The following is an 18,078-nucleotide window of genomic DNA, read 5'->3' on the forward strand; positions in this document are numbered from 1 at the left end:
GAGAGAGAGAGAGTGAATTTTTTAATATTTATTTTTTAGTTTTCGGTGGACACAACATCTTTATTTTATTTTTATGTGGTGCTGAGGATCGAACCCAGCGCCCCGCGCATGCCAAGTGAGCACGTTACGCTACCGCTTGAGCCACATCCCCAGCCCGGCCGTAGGCAACTTAGCAAGACTCTGTCTTTTTTTTTTTTTTTTTGAAATAATTTTTTTTTTTCAAAGAGAGGGAGAGAGAGAAAGAGAGAATATTTTTTTTTAATATTTTTTTTTTAGTTATCGGCGGACACAACATCTTTGTTTGTATGTGGTGTTGAGGATCGAACCCGGGCCACATGCATGCCAGGCGAGCGCGCTACCGCTTGAGCCACATCCCCAGCCCGCAAGACTCTGTCTTAAAATAAAAAATAAAAAGGCTGGGGACATGGCTCAGTGATGATGCACCCCTGGTCAGCTGGGTTTTGTAAGCTCAGGACACCTTGCTCACATGGTTGGAACAGCACTGGACCCAGGGAACCAAGAGCGTATGGTACTGACCACACAGTGCACAGCCAGGACTCACCGGGGCGTCTGGGGCAGAGCTGGAGAGTGCAGATTCTGCTCAATGCGCTGGTAGTTGTGCACCTGGGTGGGGACCGGGATGGGCACTGAGGCTCCACACCGACTGCTAGAGAACGGGCCAGCCCGGCTGTGGAGGGAGGTCAGGCTCACTGAGCAAGGGTGCTGGGGTAGAACCAGGCCCAGACAGCCTCGGGCAGGGGCCGCCTGGCCACTGGCCCAGAGGGAGACTCCAGTCAGAAGGTAGGCGATGTCCTCAGGTATACCCCCACCACCAACCCCTTGGCCCACGGCCTTTAATGGGATCCTCCCTGTGGGGCTGGGGTCCAGCCAGGTCTGATCAAAGGCAAGGCCTCCAGACATAGCAGACCTTGCCAGGGAGGGGCAGCCACCCCACCTGGGCCCTACTTACCCAGAGGGGCTGGGGGAGCTGCTGCAGGTGGGAGAGGGAGAGGGAGATGGGGTCCGGCCGTGGCTCTCCAGGCCGGCAGAGGCCACCAGGGAGCTCCTAGTGGACAGAGGACAGGGAGGCACCTTTACCCACTGTGGCACAGGCCCTGGGCTCTCCCCATCCCTAGCCTTCGCTGGGCCCAGCAGTCTGGTCCTTCCCAAATGGCCTCCACCAAGGTGGGGCTGGACAGGCAGAGATGACACCAGCCACTCTGAAGGCCCACCTCTGTCCCTCACAGGGCTTACCCGCTACACAGGAGACTGTCCGGCGGGGGCTTGGCACAGGCCACCTCAGCCACCAGGTCCCCTGTGGGTGGAAGACAGCATCTGGCCTAGATATCCCCATCCTCTAGGTCCCACCCTGCCCCCACCTCTGCTCCATTCCTCCCCACCCCCCTCTGCTCCCCACACTCAGGTGCAGACTCCAGAAGGGCAGCTGTGAGCTGGCACTGCATCTCTGTGGATGGGACTTGGGCAGTGAGATACAGACTGGGAAAAGGGGACCCTGGGTGCAGCCCCCAATCTAGGAGACCCCCACACTACCTGCCCCCATCTCTCCCACTCCACAAACTCCTGGACCCAGGGCCTCTTCCCAGACTGCACTTCTCTGGGATGGATGGTGAGGACGGTGATCCCTGACCCTGGTGAGGGGCCAGCCTTGCCAATCCCCTGCCAACCCAGAGCGTGAGCTGATTGGACATGCCAAGGGCCAGGCTGAGTCAGGCTGCTCCTGGCCAACACCAGTGCCAGCCAGGTCCCCAGAACAAGGAGGGGGAGCACAGGATCCAGTGGTAAATTGCACATCCCCAGCAGGCAGTCCCAACTGCTAAGGGCAGCTTCCAGTCTGGTGTGGGCAACAGGGAGTGCCAAACACACAGTGGGGGATGCCGGGAGGACTGCAGGGCAGCCTGGAGATGAGGACTGCCACTTGCTTGCAGAAGGCCTGGCCCAGGGCAGCAGAAGCAGGCCCTGCCTGGGGGGCCAGAGCCTGGAGTCTTGGGCCTCTGATGCCGGCTGACCAATAGGTGGCGTCACCTATGCTCCAGGTCCCCTTCAGCAGAGAAAGACTCACTGACATGCTGGGCTGCTGGGGCTCTGGAAGCCCCTCCTGACTGCCCAGGGGAGACCCCACACAGAATCACTCGCACATCCCGCAGACAGGGCCACTGAGTTCTGCCCACCAATCCCTTCCTGCCTGCAGGCCTCCTGACCTGGAAACTGGGCTGGGACCATGACGAAGTCATCTGTGTCACAGGAGTCCTTGCTGCTGCCAGCAGAGTCCCGGGAGCCATGCAGGAAGCCGGCCGTGTCCGCTGGGGAGGTGAGCGTCTTCTGCATGTGGGGCATCTCCCCTAGGGACTGGCGAACAGAGGAGGCTGATGAGCCAGGTCCAGGCCCCAGACTCTGAGGACCAAACCACACCTCTTCTGGGCCCATGCCTCAGTAAAACCCAGGGCCAAGGGTGCAAGCAACAGGCCTTGCCGTTCTTCCCCTCTCCGCCCCTGCTCCTGCTGTGTGGGGCAGCAGGGGTTACCAGGAACTACACCTGGAGGCCCACCACTGAGCCATCCCCCATGCCTTTGTTTATTGTGAGATTGGGGGGGCGGGTCTTGCTAGGGTGTTCAGGCATGCAGTACCACTGTGCCCAACATACTTGCTCCTTGAATTTCAAGACACAGAGGCCTGGCCTCATAGTCACGTTGCCCCCAGAGCTGCCCACAGCACCCCAGCCAGGTGGCAGGGGCCTGGCTCCCAGCTCCCTCAGGCAGGCGCTTGCCCCCGGCCCCCTGGACCTCACTGTTCTGCTTCTACAGCAGAAAGCGCCAGGCGTCTGGTGGGGACGCTCTGCTGGGCGCCAGCCAGGACACACAAGGCCTAGAGCTCTGCCCAGGGCAGCTCCACTGTGCTCACATTTGGAGCCAAGGGCACAGGCACAGTCGCCTCACTGCACACTGGACAGAGGCCAGAGCCCACACACCAGCTCATCAACACCCACCACGAACACCCCTCCCAGAGGCAGGCGCTCAGAGGATGGGCAGGGCTCTACCTGGCAGCGTCATGGAGCGACCCCTAGGAGGGCCACCACTCCCTAGTACTGCTCAAAAGCAGCCGAGGCTGCGTGCCCCTGCGTACTCCTGCACCAAGTGGCTGGTGTGCAGCCTGTGCCTTGTTCAGTGGTGCGCCCTGTCTCCCAGCCTTCCCTCTGGAGCAGAGTGTGCTCCTGCACTCCTGTGGCTCAAAGTACCAGCCCAGGCAGGTCCAGCAATAGGGCTGGAGCAGGCCCACTTACCGGAGGGGAGGCAAGATGAGAAGTGGAGCTACTGCTGGAGCTGCTGCCAGACCCTGAGCTCGGGTACGAGGGCACAGGCACTGGCGGGGCTGGGGAAGAGTACCAGTCAGTCTACCAACATTCTGAGGACAGGGGCTGTCTGAGGCCACTCAAGCCAGCCAGCCTAGGTCTGGACAGTCTTCAACACAGCTCGGTGGAACAGCTCCCTGACCTCTGACCAGTGGGGGGCAGGGTGAGCATGGCCTCGAGCCACCCACTCTGTGCCCTGCACCAGCACTCAGAAACCCCCCACCAGGCCTCATTCTGACAGCAGCTGGAGTGAGCAGCAGGTGACCCACCTTTACCCCCACTACACCATGGCCACCTGCCACCCAGTCCTGGGGCCCAGGCTGCAGCAGGGCTAAGGACCCTTGGGCACCCCCACCCTCCTGAGAGAGGGCCTAGCACAAGGCCCATACCCTATGCCCTCACTCCCCAGCCCAGCACAAGACACCTAACCGAAACCTAGGGAGGACATCAAGGCCCCTCCTGGGACCCTAGGACCCATAGAGACTTACACTTCTTAATGGAGGCACTGGCGTCCAAGAAAGGGTGACGAAAAAATTCCTCTGGAGAGGAAGAACAAAGCCTCAGGAGTGCTTCTCACTCAAGCTGTGGGGTCAGGCAGGCCCCAGACCCCTGGGCAGAGGTGGGACTCTAGCTCACAGCATGGCCCCCTGTGAGCCTGGGGTGCTTCACCATCTACTGGATGGGGCTTCCCAAGGCAGAACCAGGTCTGCCAGCCTTGCTGCCAGGGAAGGAGCTCAGGTACCCGGGGACCCATTCATGCCACTCCCAGAGATTAGAGGTGCCACAGTAAGGCTCATAGGAGCCCAGGTGCCCAGACTCCGACCATCAGCTGGAAAAGGAAGCCAGAAGCAGTACCTGCCACCCAAGCAGAACTGCTGAGAGGACAGTGCCCTAGGAGCATGGGAGTGTTGGGGAGGGAGTCAGGGGTTTGACGCTGCCGTGTGCGTGGTGGTGGTGGGGGCAGCTGCCCCAGGCCATTAGGAGGCGAGCTGTGTGCACTCACCGAAGTCCATGCGGTCTTTGTGATTGCGCTGCAGCAGAGCCAGGAGCAGCTGCCGCAGGGGTGCCGACGTCTCCCGGGGGATGCTGGGTGGGCAAGAAAAAACAAGCTAATGGGGCTGGTGGGGCACTGGGCAGAACAACCAAGGGGCAGGAAGCACTTACACGGGCACAAGAGTCTTGTTCTTCTCGTAGAACAGGCGCAGGTCCTGAGGGCTGCTGGCCTGGTGGGACAACGGCATGAGACTCTGCTTCCGCACAGTCCCGCTTTCTGCTGTGGCCAGGTTCCCTACCTGGCTGGCCCATGGCCAAGACCACAACCCAGCTCCCGTGCCTGGGTCACACACACTGCCTCCCTGCTGACCCTTGCCAAGCAGGGCTCAACCACCACAAAGGAAGTATAGCATTTTAATGAGCCAGGGACCACAGGCGGGAGCGGTCACCTGGAGCGCAGTACTGCCGCCCACGACCCATACTCATTCCCTGCCTCCTCCTCCTGCAGAGTGACAGGCAGGATCACCTGGAACGGAGCCTTGCCCGTCAGGCACTGGTACACGATGGTGCCGATGCTCCACAGGTCTGCCTTCCCATCATAGTGCTGGGACATGATGACTTCAGGGGCCTGTGGGAACATGCCAGCGCTCGGGCACAGGACAGGCACTGGAGAGCAGTGACTGGGAGCAGATGCCACACAGGCACTGGCTCAGGACCAGCCAACCCGAGCTGACTTGGCGGAAAGGCACCAGCACACTGGCTGTAGCCCAGTGCCTACAAGGTCAGCTCTGGACACACAGGTCAGAACCCAGGGGCTAGCACCCTCAAGAGCCTTGGGTGATGGGGCCATCCCCACCAGGCCCTGCTTGGGAGATGCAGCAGGGAGGAGGCCACGCACCATGTACATGGGAGAACCGCAGAGCGTGGCTGCCATCATGTTGCTCTGGAGGTACCGGGCGAACCCAAAGTCAGCTGTACGGGAGAGACATCAGGAAGCTTAACTTGGGCTGGCCACTGCCAGGGGTCACCTTTAGTAGGCCTCACTAATCTTTCTTTTGGGATGTGATGGGGGTTGAACACAGGTGACAACTGAACTGCACCCCCAGCCCTCTATTTTTTGAGACAGGGTCTGACAAAGGTGCCCAGGCTGGCCTTGAACTTGCAACCCTCTTGCCTCTGCTTCCTGAGCAGCGGGGATTACAGCTCAGGCCTCACCGATCTTGACGCGGATGTGATTGGGGTTCGCACGGCGCCCCCCAGGGTTGGACAGCAGGATGTTCTGGGGCTTGAGGTCACGGTGGATGATGCCCTTGCTGTGCAGCAGCCGCATGGCACCTGCAATCTGCTGCAGGAAGAGCCTGATGGTGTCTTCGCTCAGGGTCCGCATGGCTGCGAGGAGACGTGCGCTCAGGGGACACAAGCCACCGCTGCCCAAAACATTCCCAGGGTGCATGGGGCTGAGCCCAGGAGGACAGGAAGACTGTCTGGACTGTGCCTACTGCCTGGAGAGGCAACTTCCTACGGCAACTTCCTACTCAGCTGCAGCCTACCTGACCCTTAGCAGGGGCCTCGTCCCCACACCACCTCACGTCTCACCCTTCACACCAAACACTGCCAGCCCTCAGTGCCAGCCACAGGCTGCTGGTCTTTCTCAGTTTATGTTTCACTCTCTCTGCCTTTTAATATCTTCCTCACCCCCAGACAAGCAGCCAGCATGGCAAGGGGTTCTAGGATGAGCCCCCAGGGTCCTGGCCCACCATGACCTCCAAAAACTAAGTACTGGGCAGGTGACCTTGAGGCGGAGCTGAGACCCTGCCCAGGCTCCCAAGAGGCCCTGGCCCCTGCCAGCAGCAGACACAGGGCCAGTGGGGAGGACCCCGTGTCCAGGGTAGCTCCAGTGGTCCCAACTGGGCCACCAGGCATCTTAGGACCAGGTGTGGTGATGCAAGCAGGACGCCAATCCTGGGAGGGAGCAGAAGCAGGTGGTGGTCACTGGCACCCAAGGAAGGAGACCATAGGGACAACCAGCCAGGACAGGGCTGAATCCAAACATGCACACTGCAGACAGACACAGTACCAGGGAGACACAAACACCCCACACAGCCCCTGCAAACACACGCACCTGGAGACACCCCCCCCGCCCCCAGGGACCAACCACACATTCACCTCAGGGGCAGGCTCACCTGGCCGGTCACCACACACAGGCAGGCAAGCCAGGGAGCCCACACTCACACTCAGGTCACAGAACTACCCTTGCAGGCAGGTGGCACCAGAAGCTGGCCTGGGGCTGGCCTGGAGCTAACCTGACACCTGCAGAGCCTGGAAGCTGGCCAAAGACTGCCTAATCACTAAAGGTCATGGCCCAGGAGCAGAGTGGCAGCCATGGGGACAAGAGCAAACACTGGGCAGACAGCATAGCACAGCACAGCCACGTGGTAGCTGATGCCTGCTATACACCTGCCAGTGGCCCAAGGACCAGGACCACTGGCTTCAGTGCCTGACCCTCACTCATAGGGCACCTTGTCCCATCCAAAAGATGGCACAGAGTCGCATCAGGGTAGGCCCTCCCCACCTGGAGTATGCTCTGCCAGCTTTGGCCCCAGCCAGAGTCCTTCAAAATCTACACATGGAAATCCTTCCCTCACAGTGATTATGGGGAAGGGCTATGGCCAGGCCACGGGGAATCCTGCCCTCATGAGAGGCCTGAGGGAGCCCATCTGTCCCTTCTTCCATGTGAGGCCTTAGCAAGAAGCCACCATGTAGGAGGGCCAAATGGCTGAAGCCCATGCAGCCTCTGCAGCTGTGAGCTGGTAACCCTGCTGCTCATGAATCACCCAGTCTGAAGGTTTCTGTCAGAGCTGCCCAGTAGACTGACAGGTGTCAATACTCCTAGGAGGGAGTGTCCTCCCCACCTCCTACACACAGGGCAGCCTCTGGGAAACACCGGGGAGGGCTGTGAGGAGTCCCAGGCAGCACTCCAGTGTTCTGCCAGTGCTCTGGGGCCCTCCTGCCCCACCATCTCCACATGGCCCCTGAACTCAGCCTCAGTCAAGCCAAGAGCCGCTGTTCCCGCCATGTCACATGACCAAGGCTGCAGGCACCCTTCCACCTGCAGGCCCCACAACAAGGCCCCCGTGGTGCCCCCAGCCCATCCCTCTCCACCCCCTGGTCTGGTCTTGCCCACAACTGCCCCCACTCCCTAAGTGCCTCTGCTTTGAAAACACAGCCCTCTGACCACCCTGGCCAAGGCCTCTGCCCAGCACACGGGAGGCACTCGACAGACTGTGAAGGAGTAGACAGGCGAAGGATGGAATTCTAGTGGTCTGAAGTTGTAGGGTCCCCTCCCATCTGCCCCAGGGGCAGTTCCTGCTGAGCCAACCCTGGGCTGTTAGCACTGCCCTGTTGTGATGCGTCTACTCACTGTGCAGGTAGTCAGCCAGGTCCCCACCATTACAGTACTGCAAGAGACCAGTGCCACACGTCAGGCACGGCCAGGCCCCTCCAGCTTGCCCAGGCCCTCAGCCCACACCCACTCCCATGGCAGGTGTTCCAAAACCCTGGGCCACCACGCCCCTCCCTCCGTGGCTCCCAGTGCTGTGGGCATCGGCCCACCAATGCATGGAGCCTCTGCCCCTGGTGACAAGGGACTGCCTCACTCCAAGCTTGACCTGGCCCCACAGGGACTCACCTCCATGACCAGGTAGACGGAATTGGCCATCTCCTGTGAGACAGAGAGAATGCTATGAGAGGAGGGAAAAGTGCCACCTGCTCCCACCGGGGCACAGCTTTGGGGACCATGGGCACCCTCAAGCTCCAAATGTCCATGGGGCTTCAGTGAGAGTGGGCATGGCCAGGCCTGGGCCACTCCGCAGGGTCAGGACAGGATGCCTGTGACCAGGGACACTGAAAGGTGTGTTTGCTGTGTTCTATGGCTTAAACATGGGCTTGAGTGATAGGAGCAATGGAAAACAGGAGGGACCCGGGGAGGGAGTGGACCCAAGACCAAGGGCCTCTATCAAGGGAAGGGCCTTGTCCCTGAGTCTGACACGGTTAAGCATGAATGGTAAATCCTGGCCAACAGGAGCCTCTAGGTAAGGAGGGCCAAGGCCTGGGTGCAGGTTGGCCTTGACCCTCAGGCTCTGGAATCAAGGACGACAACAGATCATGGGTTGCTGCTGCTGGGCTGAGTAGGCAGCTAGAAGGAACCGAGCTGACAGACCCTAACTGACGGGGCTTGGGCCACTGCCCAGGCCAACCCTCCAGCCAGAGGCATCCTGAGCCATCTGCCCACTGCCCCGCAGGGCTAGTTTCCAGCTGACCCTCAGCTCACACTGACCTACATCCAGGTCAGTGGCACAAAACCCTAGACATGTAAAGGCCCACTGCAGCAGCCACCTGGTGCGCTTGATGACCAGTGGGCACCAGGTGTCTGCCCGGAAGCAGTGCTGCCCCATGACTCGCTCATGCCTCACCCCAGTTCTTTGACAAGCACCAGCGCCAGGGGCCAGCCGAGCCAGGAGGACTTGGTCTTAACTGCCCTGAAACTGTGCAGGTGGCACTCCTTCCCTGAAGCAGGGCGCCCTGCCAGGAGAAGAGCAAGATCTCCCCCTCCCTTCACAAGCACAGAGCAGAGCTGGCCTTGGGGACAGTGGAACAAGCCCTGTCACCAGCCTCTTCTCCATTCTGCAGCCTGTGGCCGGATGCACAAAGACCCCACTCCAGGGCACCTGGAAGAATCTACACCCTGCTCCACCGCAACTCCAGACGTGCAGTGCCTCCAACTTCAAGTGGGAGACAAAGAGGGTGCACTTGTGAGCCCCAAAGTTCCCACAGTGGGGGCTGGCATCCACCACCAGGGGGATGACAGAGTGCTTTCAGAAGCCCACCAAGACTGAGCACACACTAGCTGAAGGCCACACTGACCGGCCCCAGCAGCCAGCAGCCAGCTGCCACCTGTCAACCCCAGACCCCAAGCATGTCCTTAGACATGCCCTGTCCCCATTTGGCAGGACCAAGTATCCCTGACACCTGCTCAGCCAACTGACCCCTTGGGAGGACCAGGCCTGCACATGTACACTTCTAGGGATGGACATAAAGCTGCTGAGAAACACCCTGGATGCAAACACAGTCCCTATGAACAATACCCTACCGAGCCCCAGAGCTGCGGGGTGGGGAGTGCTCAAGGCAGCCACAGCACACAGTGTGGTCAAGTCCCGGTAAGGGGCACAGGACAAGGGGAGACTGTCCATGCAGGCCTGTGCACTCTGCTCCCCGAGTCCTGCCTGAGCTCACCTGCCCGAGCTCACCTGCCCCAGCCCAGGGAAGAGACAGGAAGCCCCGGCAGTGGCCTGCCTCCCACCGGATCTTCCTAGGCCAGCTGGGGGAGAGAGCACAGGTGGGTGAGTTCAGAGTCCCCAACTGCAGCACGATAGGAACAGGACTAGAGAGACAAGAGACAGGACAGTGGGACAGTGACAGAATGGAGGAACAGTCAGGGACCATTAAGCCAGAGGGACAAGGAACAGGATAGAGAACAGATAGGAACAGGACAGAGGGAGAGCCCACAGTTCTAACCACCCAACAAAAGTCAGGGCCAGGAGAGGATCAGGGCAAAAGGTAATGGAGTTAAAGACCCAGAAATAGGTGCGGCAGCAGCAGCACACACCCCTGCTTCTTGCCACCCCCAGGGAGGCCCTGTCCAGGGAGCTTCCACATCCCAGCCAGCAACCAGGGCTACGGGGCCTCTTATCCTGGAGTCACTACCAGAGGGTAGCCAGGTAGGAGGCAGGCCTTCTTTCAATCTTTAGCTGCACTCCTTAGGATGTGACCCAGCAGAGTCCAAACTCACTCAGCAAGCAGGGACAGTGACGGGGACAGAAGCAGGTGGGGGCATATGCAGAGGTAGACCATATCCCCAAGCTGCTCACCCAGGATTGCAGGGACAGAAGTCCTGCTGCCTCTCTCCCACTGGGGGATCTATGAGTCACAACCGCAGTCTCCTGCCTCTCCAGAAAGACAGGGCTCCCTGATGCCAGAAGATCCCTTGTATGCCCACACAGCAGGAGGCTTTGGCCCCTGGTCTACACCATCTGCTGCCCACTCTGACCAGGGCCCTCCCCCAGTCCTGTCTTTACCCAATGGCCTCTGCAATGCTAGGGACTGCAGCTCCCAAGCCTGCAGGCCCCTGAGGGTTCACAGATGGCACGCTGAAAGGCCTACCCTCCCAGATACCCTTCTAGCCACCACCCCAAGGAGGAAGGCCACTCATATCCCCAGGGAGCCTCCTGCAGCTACCCACCTGCTGTGCTGGCTCCCTGAAACCTTAATGCTGTCCCTGGAATTCACAAGCAGCCACAGGCTATGTGATACCAGCACCCCAGTCTCCTCTCCATGCCCCTCTTCCCACCCACTCTGGCCTAGCCCCTGCCTAGCCACTCCCAGAGGTGCTTCCAGACCCAGGACCCAGGCAGGCTTGGGTTGTTCCACCAAGCCACACAGAACTCAGGCTCCAGGAGACCAGCTTAGGCCCTACACCCACCCCTCTGCTAAGACACAGCTCTACACAGGTGCCTGGGACCTGTGCTCAGTCACAGAGCCTGTACTCTGGCCCCCCAGTGCCCACTCCGATTCCAGGCCTGCCTGATCTCCAACAGGGATGCTGACTGAGGCCACAGTAAGTTAGGAGACACGCCTGGAACCACAGCCAAGGTCAGCTGGTGCCACTGTCCATCCTCAACCTTGCTCAGTGCCAACACCAAACCAGTAGCAATCTGGAACTCCATGCCCACCAGGGGCAGCTCTGCCACATCACCTCGACCCCTGGCAAGGACAAGAACAGGGACCAAACCAGAAAGCCAGCAGGGCCTCCAGGAGCCCGGGTGGGGGACTCTCTCAGAAGTGGCATGCCCAGGCCTGGTCCCAAGCCCCACCCACATCCACTGGGGACCCTCCCTGTGGGAAGTGGCTCTCTCTGGGGCCCTGCAGGGAGCGGGGCAGAAGCCAGATCACAACCTGATCACCACAGCTGATCTGTTCCGGCCAAGCCCTGGGCCCACCCAAAACAGGCATCAGGTTCCACCTCCAAAGCCTCTTAGCAAGACTTGGTTTTCACAAGTTCCCTAGGGAGCTGGGGCCAGGCAGGCCTTGGCACCCAGCCAGCCCCATGGACACCTGGAGGGCCAGTGATGCCCCAACACACAAGGCCAGAGACTGCAGGGCAGAGGGAGCCACTGGCCCCATCTCACTCTCAGGGCAGGACTGGGGAGCCTATCACATCCCCCACACAGGCTGCAGGCGGACATACCCTCAGGTGTTCTCACGGCTCTCCCTGCGTTATCACCCCAGCCCAGCAGGCAGTTACATCAGTTTAAGGGAGAAACAAGGCAGAGAAGTTGGGAGCTGAGCCCAGTCCCAGCTGACCTCAGGGTAAAACGACGGCTGATGGGCTGTCCATGAAAGACGATTAACACCTCTTTAGCAAGTCAACCAGGTAACAGAACAAAGCCTTTGACAGGTACAACTCCAGCAAGGGCCCTGGGGACCAACCTGCTCCCGTGGGCTGGCCCTCTACAGGAGGCAAAGCTAGCTTCAGAGGCAGTGTCCTGGGCAGCTACACGGGCGTCCAGGCACGTAGGAGGCAGCCCCGCCCCTGGGGCACTAAGGTGCTTTGCTTAATAGGATCCCAGCTCCCCACCCTCAGCAGCCCCACTCTGGTCTGGTGATCCTGGGCTGGTCTGGTGGGTGGCAGGCAGGGCTGACCTACTTAACTCCTTTGGGGTGGCTCCTGAGCTCCAGAAGGCAGCAAAGCCACAGCCATGGCCCGGAAACGTCCTCTCCACCTCCCCAGGCTGCGTTTTCTGGATAGCTCCCAAAAGGGAAGAGATGCCTGGTTCCACCCCAAGGAGGAAGGCCACTCACATCCCCGGGAGCCTCCTGCAGCTACCCATCATTGCTCCCTGATCCACGTTTGGCCTCTCTGCGGCTTAATGCGAAACTTCAGGCAGGTCCCTGAACCCAGGGCTGCTCACTGGCTGTGGCAAACTGGGTGTCCTGACCCCTAAGGGCAGGACCCTCTGCAGAAATGCAGAGGATGTTGCCAGGGTAGCAAGGTCCCTCAGAAAGACAAACTGCATACCCCTCCCTGAGACCCAGCAGCCCTGATCCTTGCACACCACTGAAACCTATCAGAGGGATTCTTTCTGCCGCTGAGCAGAGACTCCACCATTTAGGGACGCGCGCGCGCACACACACACACACACACACACACACACACACACGGCAGAACAGTCCCATTGTGGGACACCACAGCCATGAAAAGGAGATTCCTGACCCAGTGACAGAAGGATGGAATCCCACTTCTAGCTCAAGGTCCAGCATGGGTAGGTGTCAACAGCCAGGCTCAACTGGACACAGTGACGCATGCAGGAGGATCACAAGTTCAAGGCCAGCCTCAGCAACTCAGACCCCAACTGGGCTATCAAGCTCAGACTTGACAGCCCAGGTTAGTCCTAACTAAGGCCTGCCCTCGGACTCAGCCCCATGCCAGGAAGTCCATCTGCTGAAGTCTAGCTCCACACCAAAACAGAAAGACACCTGGATGTGGCCCAGTGGTTAAGCACCCCATTCAATCCCTGGTGCCAAACAGAAACAAACTTTTAAAAAGTGGAAAGCCAGTCCTGTGGCTCCTAAGCGTGATGCCTGGGTTTTCAAGTCTCAGGTGACAGCTGCCTCTCAACCTTTGGTAGATGTTGACAAGTTACTGCCTAATGTAAAAATACTGATAAAACAGGCAGTCTGGAGGGCTGAGGTTGTGGCTCAGTGGTAGAGCGCTCGCCTAGCATGGGTGAGGCTCTGGGTTCAATCCTCAGCACCATGTACAAATAAATAAAATAAAGGTATTGTGTCCACCTACAACTAAAACATACACACACACACACACACACACACGCACTTAAGAAGAAAAAAAAAACAGGCAGTCTGCAGAACTGCCTGGAACCTGGGCCCCATGCATAGGCCTGCCTGGAGCAGGGCCCCTGCTGCTGTACCCTGCCCCGACAAGGATTCTCTCAGGGAAGGGGGCAGAGCCAAGCCTTCCCACTGCTGCCGCAGGTGCTCCTGACACACCCAGCTGGCAGGTGCATCAGGAAGCGGGGTCTGTCCGCAGGGCTCAGTGAGTCACAACTGGGCAACCCAGCAAGGCGTCTGGCTGCGGAGAACTGGACAGACAGCGTGCTGGCCTCAGGAGGTCACCATCAGCAATTCCATGCTGCCACCCTCTCCAGAGCACACTGGCAAGTGCCAGGCCTGTGACTGCAGTTCCACACCCTGACTCCCCTGGAACACGGGCAAGGCCAGTCACTGCACAAGAAATGGGAGGGGAACCAGCCCACTCCGACCCTCTGCACAGGTGCCAGGTGCTCAGACAAGAACACGGCGCCGAGGGCAGCTCAGTGTCACAGTGGTCACTTCGTACACACAGGCCCTAGGCTGTCTCCAGGTCCACCACAAAAAAGAAAGGGAACAGCAAGATTTAAGCTACACACCTCCCAGGCCTGATGCTACCTTTTTTTTGTTTTGTTTTGTTTTGTTTTGTATCAAGGATTGAACCCAAAGGCACTTGACCACTGAGCACATCACAGCCCTTTAAAATTTTTTATTTTGAAGCTGGGTCTTGCTAAGGTGCTTAGTGCTTTGCTAAGTTGCTGAGGCTGGCCCTGAATTTTCAATCCCTCAGCCTCAGCCTCCTCAACTGCTGATGCTACCATTTTGTATAGCAAAACAAACCAAAAACCACCCCTGAGCAGGGCACTAGGGGTACAGTACTTGCCTAGAAGGTGGGTTCCATCCCTAGCACTGCACACAAACAAAAGAACCCCACAGGGGCTGGGGGTGCAGCTCAGGGGTAAAGCACTTGCCTAGCACATGTGAGGCATGGAGTTTGATCTTCAGCACCACATAAAAACAAAGGTATTGTGTCCATCTACAACTAAAAAATATTTCTAGAAAAGAACAAAGAAAACAACCCCACCAACATACCAAAAACAAAAATAACCTTATAGACCAAAACAAAACAAAAAAAAAACTAGAGTTGGGGGACTGGTTCAGGGGTAGAGGGCTTGCCTAACACAGCAAAAAAAAAAAAAAAAAAAAAGTATAGATAAACTGGGAGAACTATTTGCAAACTATTACAAAAGGACTAGTTTTCTTAATACATAAAGAGCTCCTACAGATCAACAGTAAAGTTCACATAGCACTTACTACTCAGCAGGCACTGTCCCAAGCGCTCACCATGGACTGTCACTACCTTCCTACTGCACATCACAACAGACACCATGAGGCTATCTGACCAAGGTCTCAGGTAGGCAGCTGGTGCAGACAAGAGACCCAGAAAAGGCAGCATGGGGTCCACACCACCAACCCCAGTCCCAGCCAGCCTGGGAAGGAAAGGATCAAGAGTGTGCTGCAGACCTCTGCCGGGGGATCTCTTCCCAGCATGCACACTTCCAGCTCAGGAAGAAAACCAGGGAGACATCATGTCCAGCTCTACCCAGCCAAGCCGACTGGGAGCCGACTCCAGGCAAGGATGCAGGAGTCAGGCTGCTGAATGACCACTGGTATTGCCTCTCTGGAGGGCAACTTGGCACCAATTACCCAAACTAAAAACACACAAGCCTCTTGCCAGGAATTCTACTTCTAGGAATTCGTCCCACAGATCTACAAGCAGCAAAAGTTCAAAGACAGTAGCGACCACATTTTCATGCACCGGAAGCCCAGAATAACCATGTGTCCATCAGCAGGAGGCTGGTGAAACCAGTCATGGAACATCAGGTCATGGTACCATGGCTGCACAGGCCCGCAGCTAACACCCTGAGCTCACAAAATTGACAGTCCAGGTTAGGACACCTGCCCTTGGACTCAGCCCCATGCCAGGAAGGGCCAGGCTGGAGCCTGCCCATCTGCTGCAGTCTGGCTCCACACCACTGAGGGTACAGGTGGTCACTCTAGCAAGGCCAAGGTACCATTCTTCTGATATGGACTAAGAACAGTGTGCATAATAAGTCACAGAGACTTCCAGCCATCTCCAGTACAGATGTTCAAATTTAAAAAAAAAAAATCAGTGAGGGGTAGGGTCATGTTGTGCTGTGGAGGAATCACATCTACTTACAGAGGCCCAGAAATAACCAGGCGCTCAGAGCAGAGAAGACAGTGGAAATCCATCTGGACAGAGTTGGGAGAATGACCTCTCACCACGTTTCCATTCGTAGTGTTTTAGGACTTTAAAAGCCAAATCATTACTTTTTTCTTCCTTGCAGTACAGGGGATTGAACCCAGGGACACTTTACCACTAAGCTACATCCCAGTCTTTTTTGACACAGGGCCTTGCAAAGTTGCCAAATTGGCCTTGAACTTGGGATTTCAGGCCTGTGCTACCACGGTCAGTTACTACCTATTTTTAAAAGCTAGGGGTATGGCTCAGTGGTAGAGGGCTTGCCTAACATGCAAGAGGCCCTATGTCTAATCCAGGTCAGGAAAAAAAAAAAAAAAAAAGATTTGTAAAATCAAGATGATTTCTCCTGGTCCTGGTGTCTGTTTCAAACATCTTTTGGATGCAGGGGACAGCCTTTACTGTGAGGCCAGAGAGGGTGGAGTCCCAGCACAGGAAAGGCTGCGGCTGGCATTTTTCAGCACTTCCTCTGGGCAGAGGAAACCACAGTATTGCCAACCCTGGAGGAAGTGGCATATGCCCACAATCAGGTATGTGTGGCCCAACTGGAACAGAACAGGGACCAGGGCAGGGTTGGAGGATACCACCAGCCCTGGGCACTCCAGAGGTTATAGATGGTCACCTGCAGCCCAACCCACGTCGGCCCAGTCCCAATGGGACTGGAAACACCCAGGCACAGGAATGCGGGGGCCTGGCAGGAAGCAGAGTTGTGTGGGCCAGAGGGATCTGTTCTTTTTCGGGACTGGCCATCGACTCTACCATGGGTCTTTCACAAATGCATGGGTTGAAGAGTACCCGGGCAGTGTGGCCCTGAGGACAGGCTCAAGAACATGGCCAGAGGAGAGATGGAGAAAGGGAGACAACGAAGAAAAAGGGGCTGGACTGGGGAGAGAAGAAATAAAGGAAAACAAGGGGGGGGGGTAGCCTCCTGGACCAAGAACACAGTGTCTTCTTTGGCTTTCCAGGTACTCCTGCCACCCTGGACCTGGGCCCTGCCCACACGTCACAATGTGTCACAGCCCCCAAGGCCACAGCAAAGCTGACAGCGGGAGGGAGGAGGAGGGAGGAGGCCACCAAAACATCACCGCCTCCCGGGAACTTCCCTCAGTCAGGGCTGGTCCCTAGCCTCAGTAAACAGGTTTTAAAGTCATTAGTCAGCACTTCGCCTGGCAGACCCACACCTAGGTCCTGGATCCCAAGCCAGGTATCCAGGAACCCCAAACCATGCAACCATGGGGCACAGGGTCCTGGGAGACACCATGGGAAACTGGCTAGTCAGCAGGGGGCCAGCTAGGCCTGACTTGGCCTCTGGCTTCTCTAGTCCAGCAGGCTCAGCCCCAACTGCCAGCAAGAAGGAATCTCCTGCCGCCCCTCCCCCTCTGGGCCTCTGACGCAGGGAGAGACCAGCCAATGGGAGGCCACCGGACAATGTCAACAAACACCCAGCCAGCCAGACAGGTGGGCCTGCCTGGGTCACCAGACTCAGATAGGGCCACTGGGTCAGACCAGAGGGGCAACAGTGGGAGGAGTGATCAGGACATCCCAGCCCTGGTGGTCTCCTCAGGCAGCCAGACTAGCTAGAGGTTCTCCACCCAAAGGAAGCTAGGCCCAACTGGGCAAGAGATGGGGTCTCCAGGGTCAGATGAATCATCAGAGCTGTGCAGACCAGACACCCTATCTCCAATTCAATGCCCAGCTCCCTCCACCCACTCTAAGATGCTGTCCTGGACCATCCACTACCCACCAGACCTCCAGCACTGGGCAGCCCAGGGCCTGGGAGGGTAGTATCACCCCTTCCCCCACCCCCACATGGGCCAGAGGCCTTACCTGGAAGTCGTACAAGGCCACAATGTTCTCATGCTTCAATTCCTAGGACGGAAATCCAAGTTTCTCAGGAGTGGGCGAGAGCCAGCCCACCCTCCTCCTTCTTCAAGGCGCTAGCTCACCTTGAGTATTTTTATTTCCTTCCCCAGCAGTGTCTGGGACTTGGCCAGATTCTTCTTGTTAATGCACTTGACTGCGACCTCCAGGTCGTGCTTCTGAAAACCAAGCAGGGACTTTCAGAGCTACAGCCACCCTGAGGGTTGCCCCCAGGCTAGGGACACAAAGATGCCCCAGGGTGACTAGCATGAGATCGCAGAGTAGGGGGTCTCTGAGGCAGCTTGAGTAGGGCTCTTGGCTGGGAACTCGGATCCCAGGTAGAGTTTCCAGCCTGGCTTTCTGGAGGTGGGGGTCCCAACTGGGTTTAAGGCTGCGATCCCGGGAGGGTCTCCAGGGCCGGGGTCCCAGACTGCGGTCCTGGGTAGGCTTCTGGAGCTGGGGTCCGGGACTGGGTTCCGAGTGGGTTTCCCGAGCTGGGGTAGGGGAATGGGGTTCGGTCTGGGGTCTCGGGTGGGCTTCCGAAGCTAGGGCCCGGCTGTGGTCCCAGCGGGCGCCTCACCCACCTCGCGGTGGCGGCCCTTGAAGACCACCGCGAAGGCGCCATGGCCGATCA

The 18,078-nt window shown here is 58.1% G+C and overlaps 1 protein-coding gene across 4 annotated transcripts in view; it reads right to left on the reverse strand.

The window, feature by feature from the left end:
• Positions 1-18,078, reverse strand: part of Ulk1 (unc-51 like autophagy activating kinase 1) — a 36,714-nt gene that overhangs the window by 7,342 nt on the left and 11,294 nt on the right. For all 4 annotated transcript variants that reach the window (XM_048785879.1, XM_048785880.1, XM_048785877.1 and 1 more), the window contains exons 3-18: positions 18,029-18,078; positions 17,531-17,623; positions 17,412-17,453; positions 8,049-8,081; positions 7,782-7,818; positions 5,576-5,749; positions 5,259-5,332; positions 4,887-4,988; positions 4,532-4,590; positions 4,371-4,453; positions 3,856-3,906; positions 3,299-3,387; positions 2,220-2,367; positions 1,255-1,315; positions 971-1,066; positions 563-688 (exon numbers count right to left, since the gene is read on the reverse strand). In XM_048785879.1, the coding sequence (XP_048641836.1) occupies positions 563-688; positions 971-1,066; positions 1,255-1,315; positions 2,220-2,367; positions 3,299-3,387; positions 3,856-3,906; positions 4,371-4,453; positions 4,532-4,590; positions 4,887-4,988; positions 5,259-5,332; positions 5,576-5,749; positions 7,782-7,818; positions 8,049-8,081; positions 17,412-17,453; positions 17,531-17,623; positions 18,029-18,078 (1,318 nt within the window). The remainder of the gene's footprint in view (positions 1-562; positions 689-970; positions 1,067-1,254; positions 1,316-2,219; positions 2,368-3,298; positions 3,388-3,855; positions 3,907-4,370; positions 4,454-4,531; positions 4,591-4,886; positions 4,989-5,258; positions 5,333-5,575; positions 5,750-7,781; positions 7,819-8,048; positions 8,082-17,411; positions 17,454-17,530; positions 17,624-18,028) is intronic.

The sequence above is a fragment of the Marmota marmota genome, unplaced genomic scaffold (genome assembly GCF_001458135.2).
Source record: "Marmota marmota marmota unplaced genomic scaffold, marMar, whole genome shotgun sequence".
Taxonomy (NCBI): domain Eukaryota; kingdom Metazoa; phylum Chordata; class Mammalia; order Rodentia; family Sciuridae; genus Marmota; species Marmota marmota.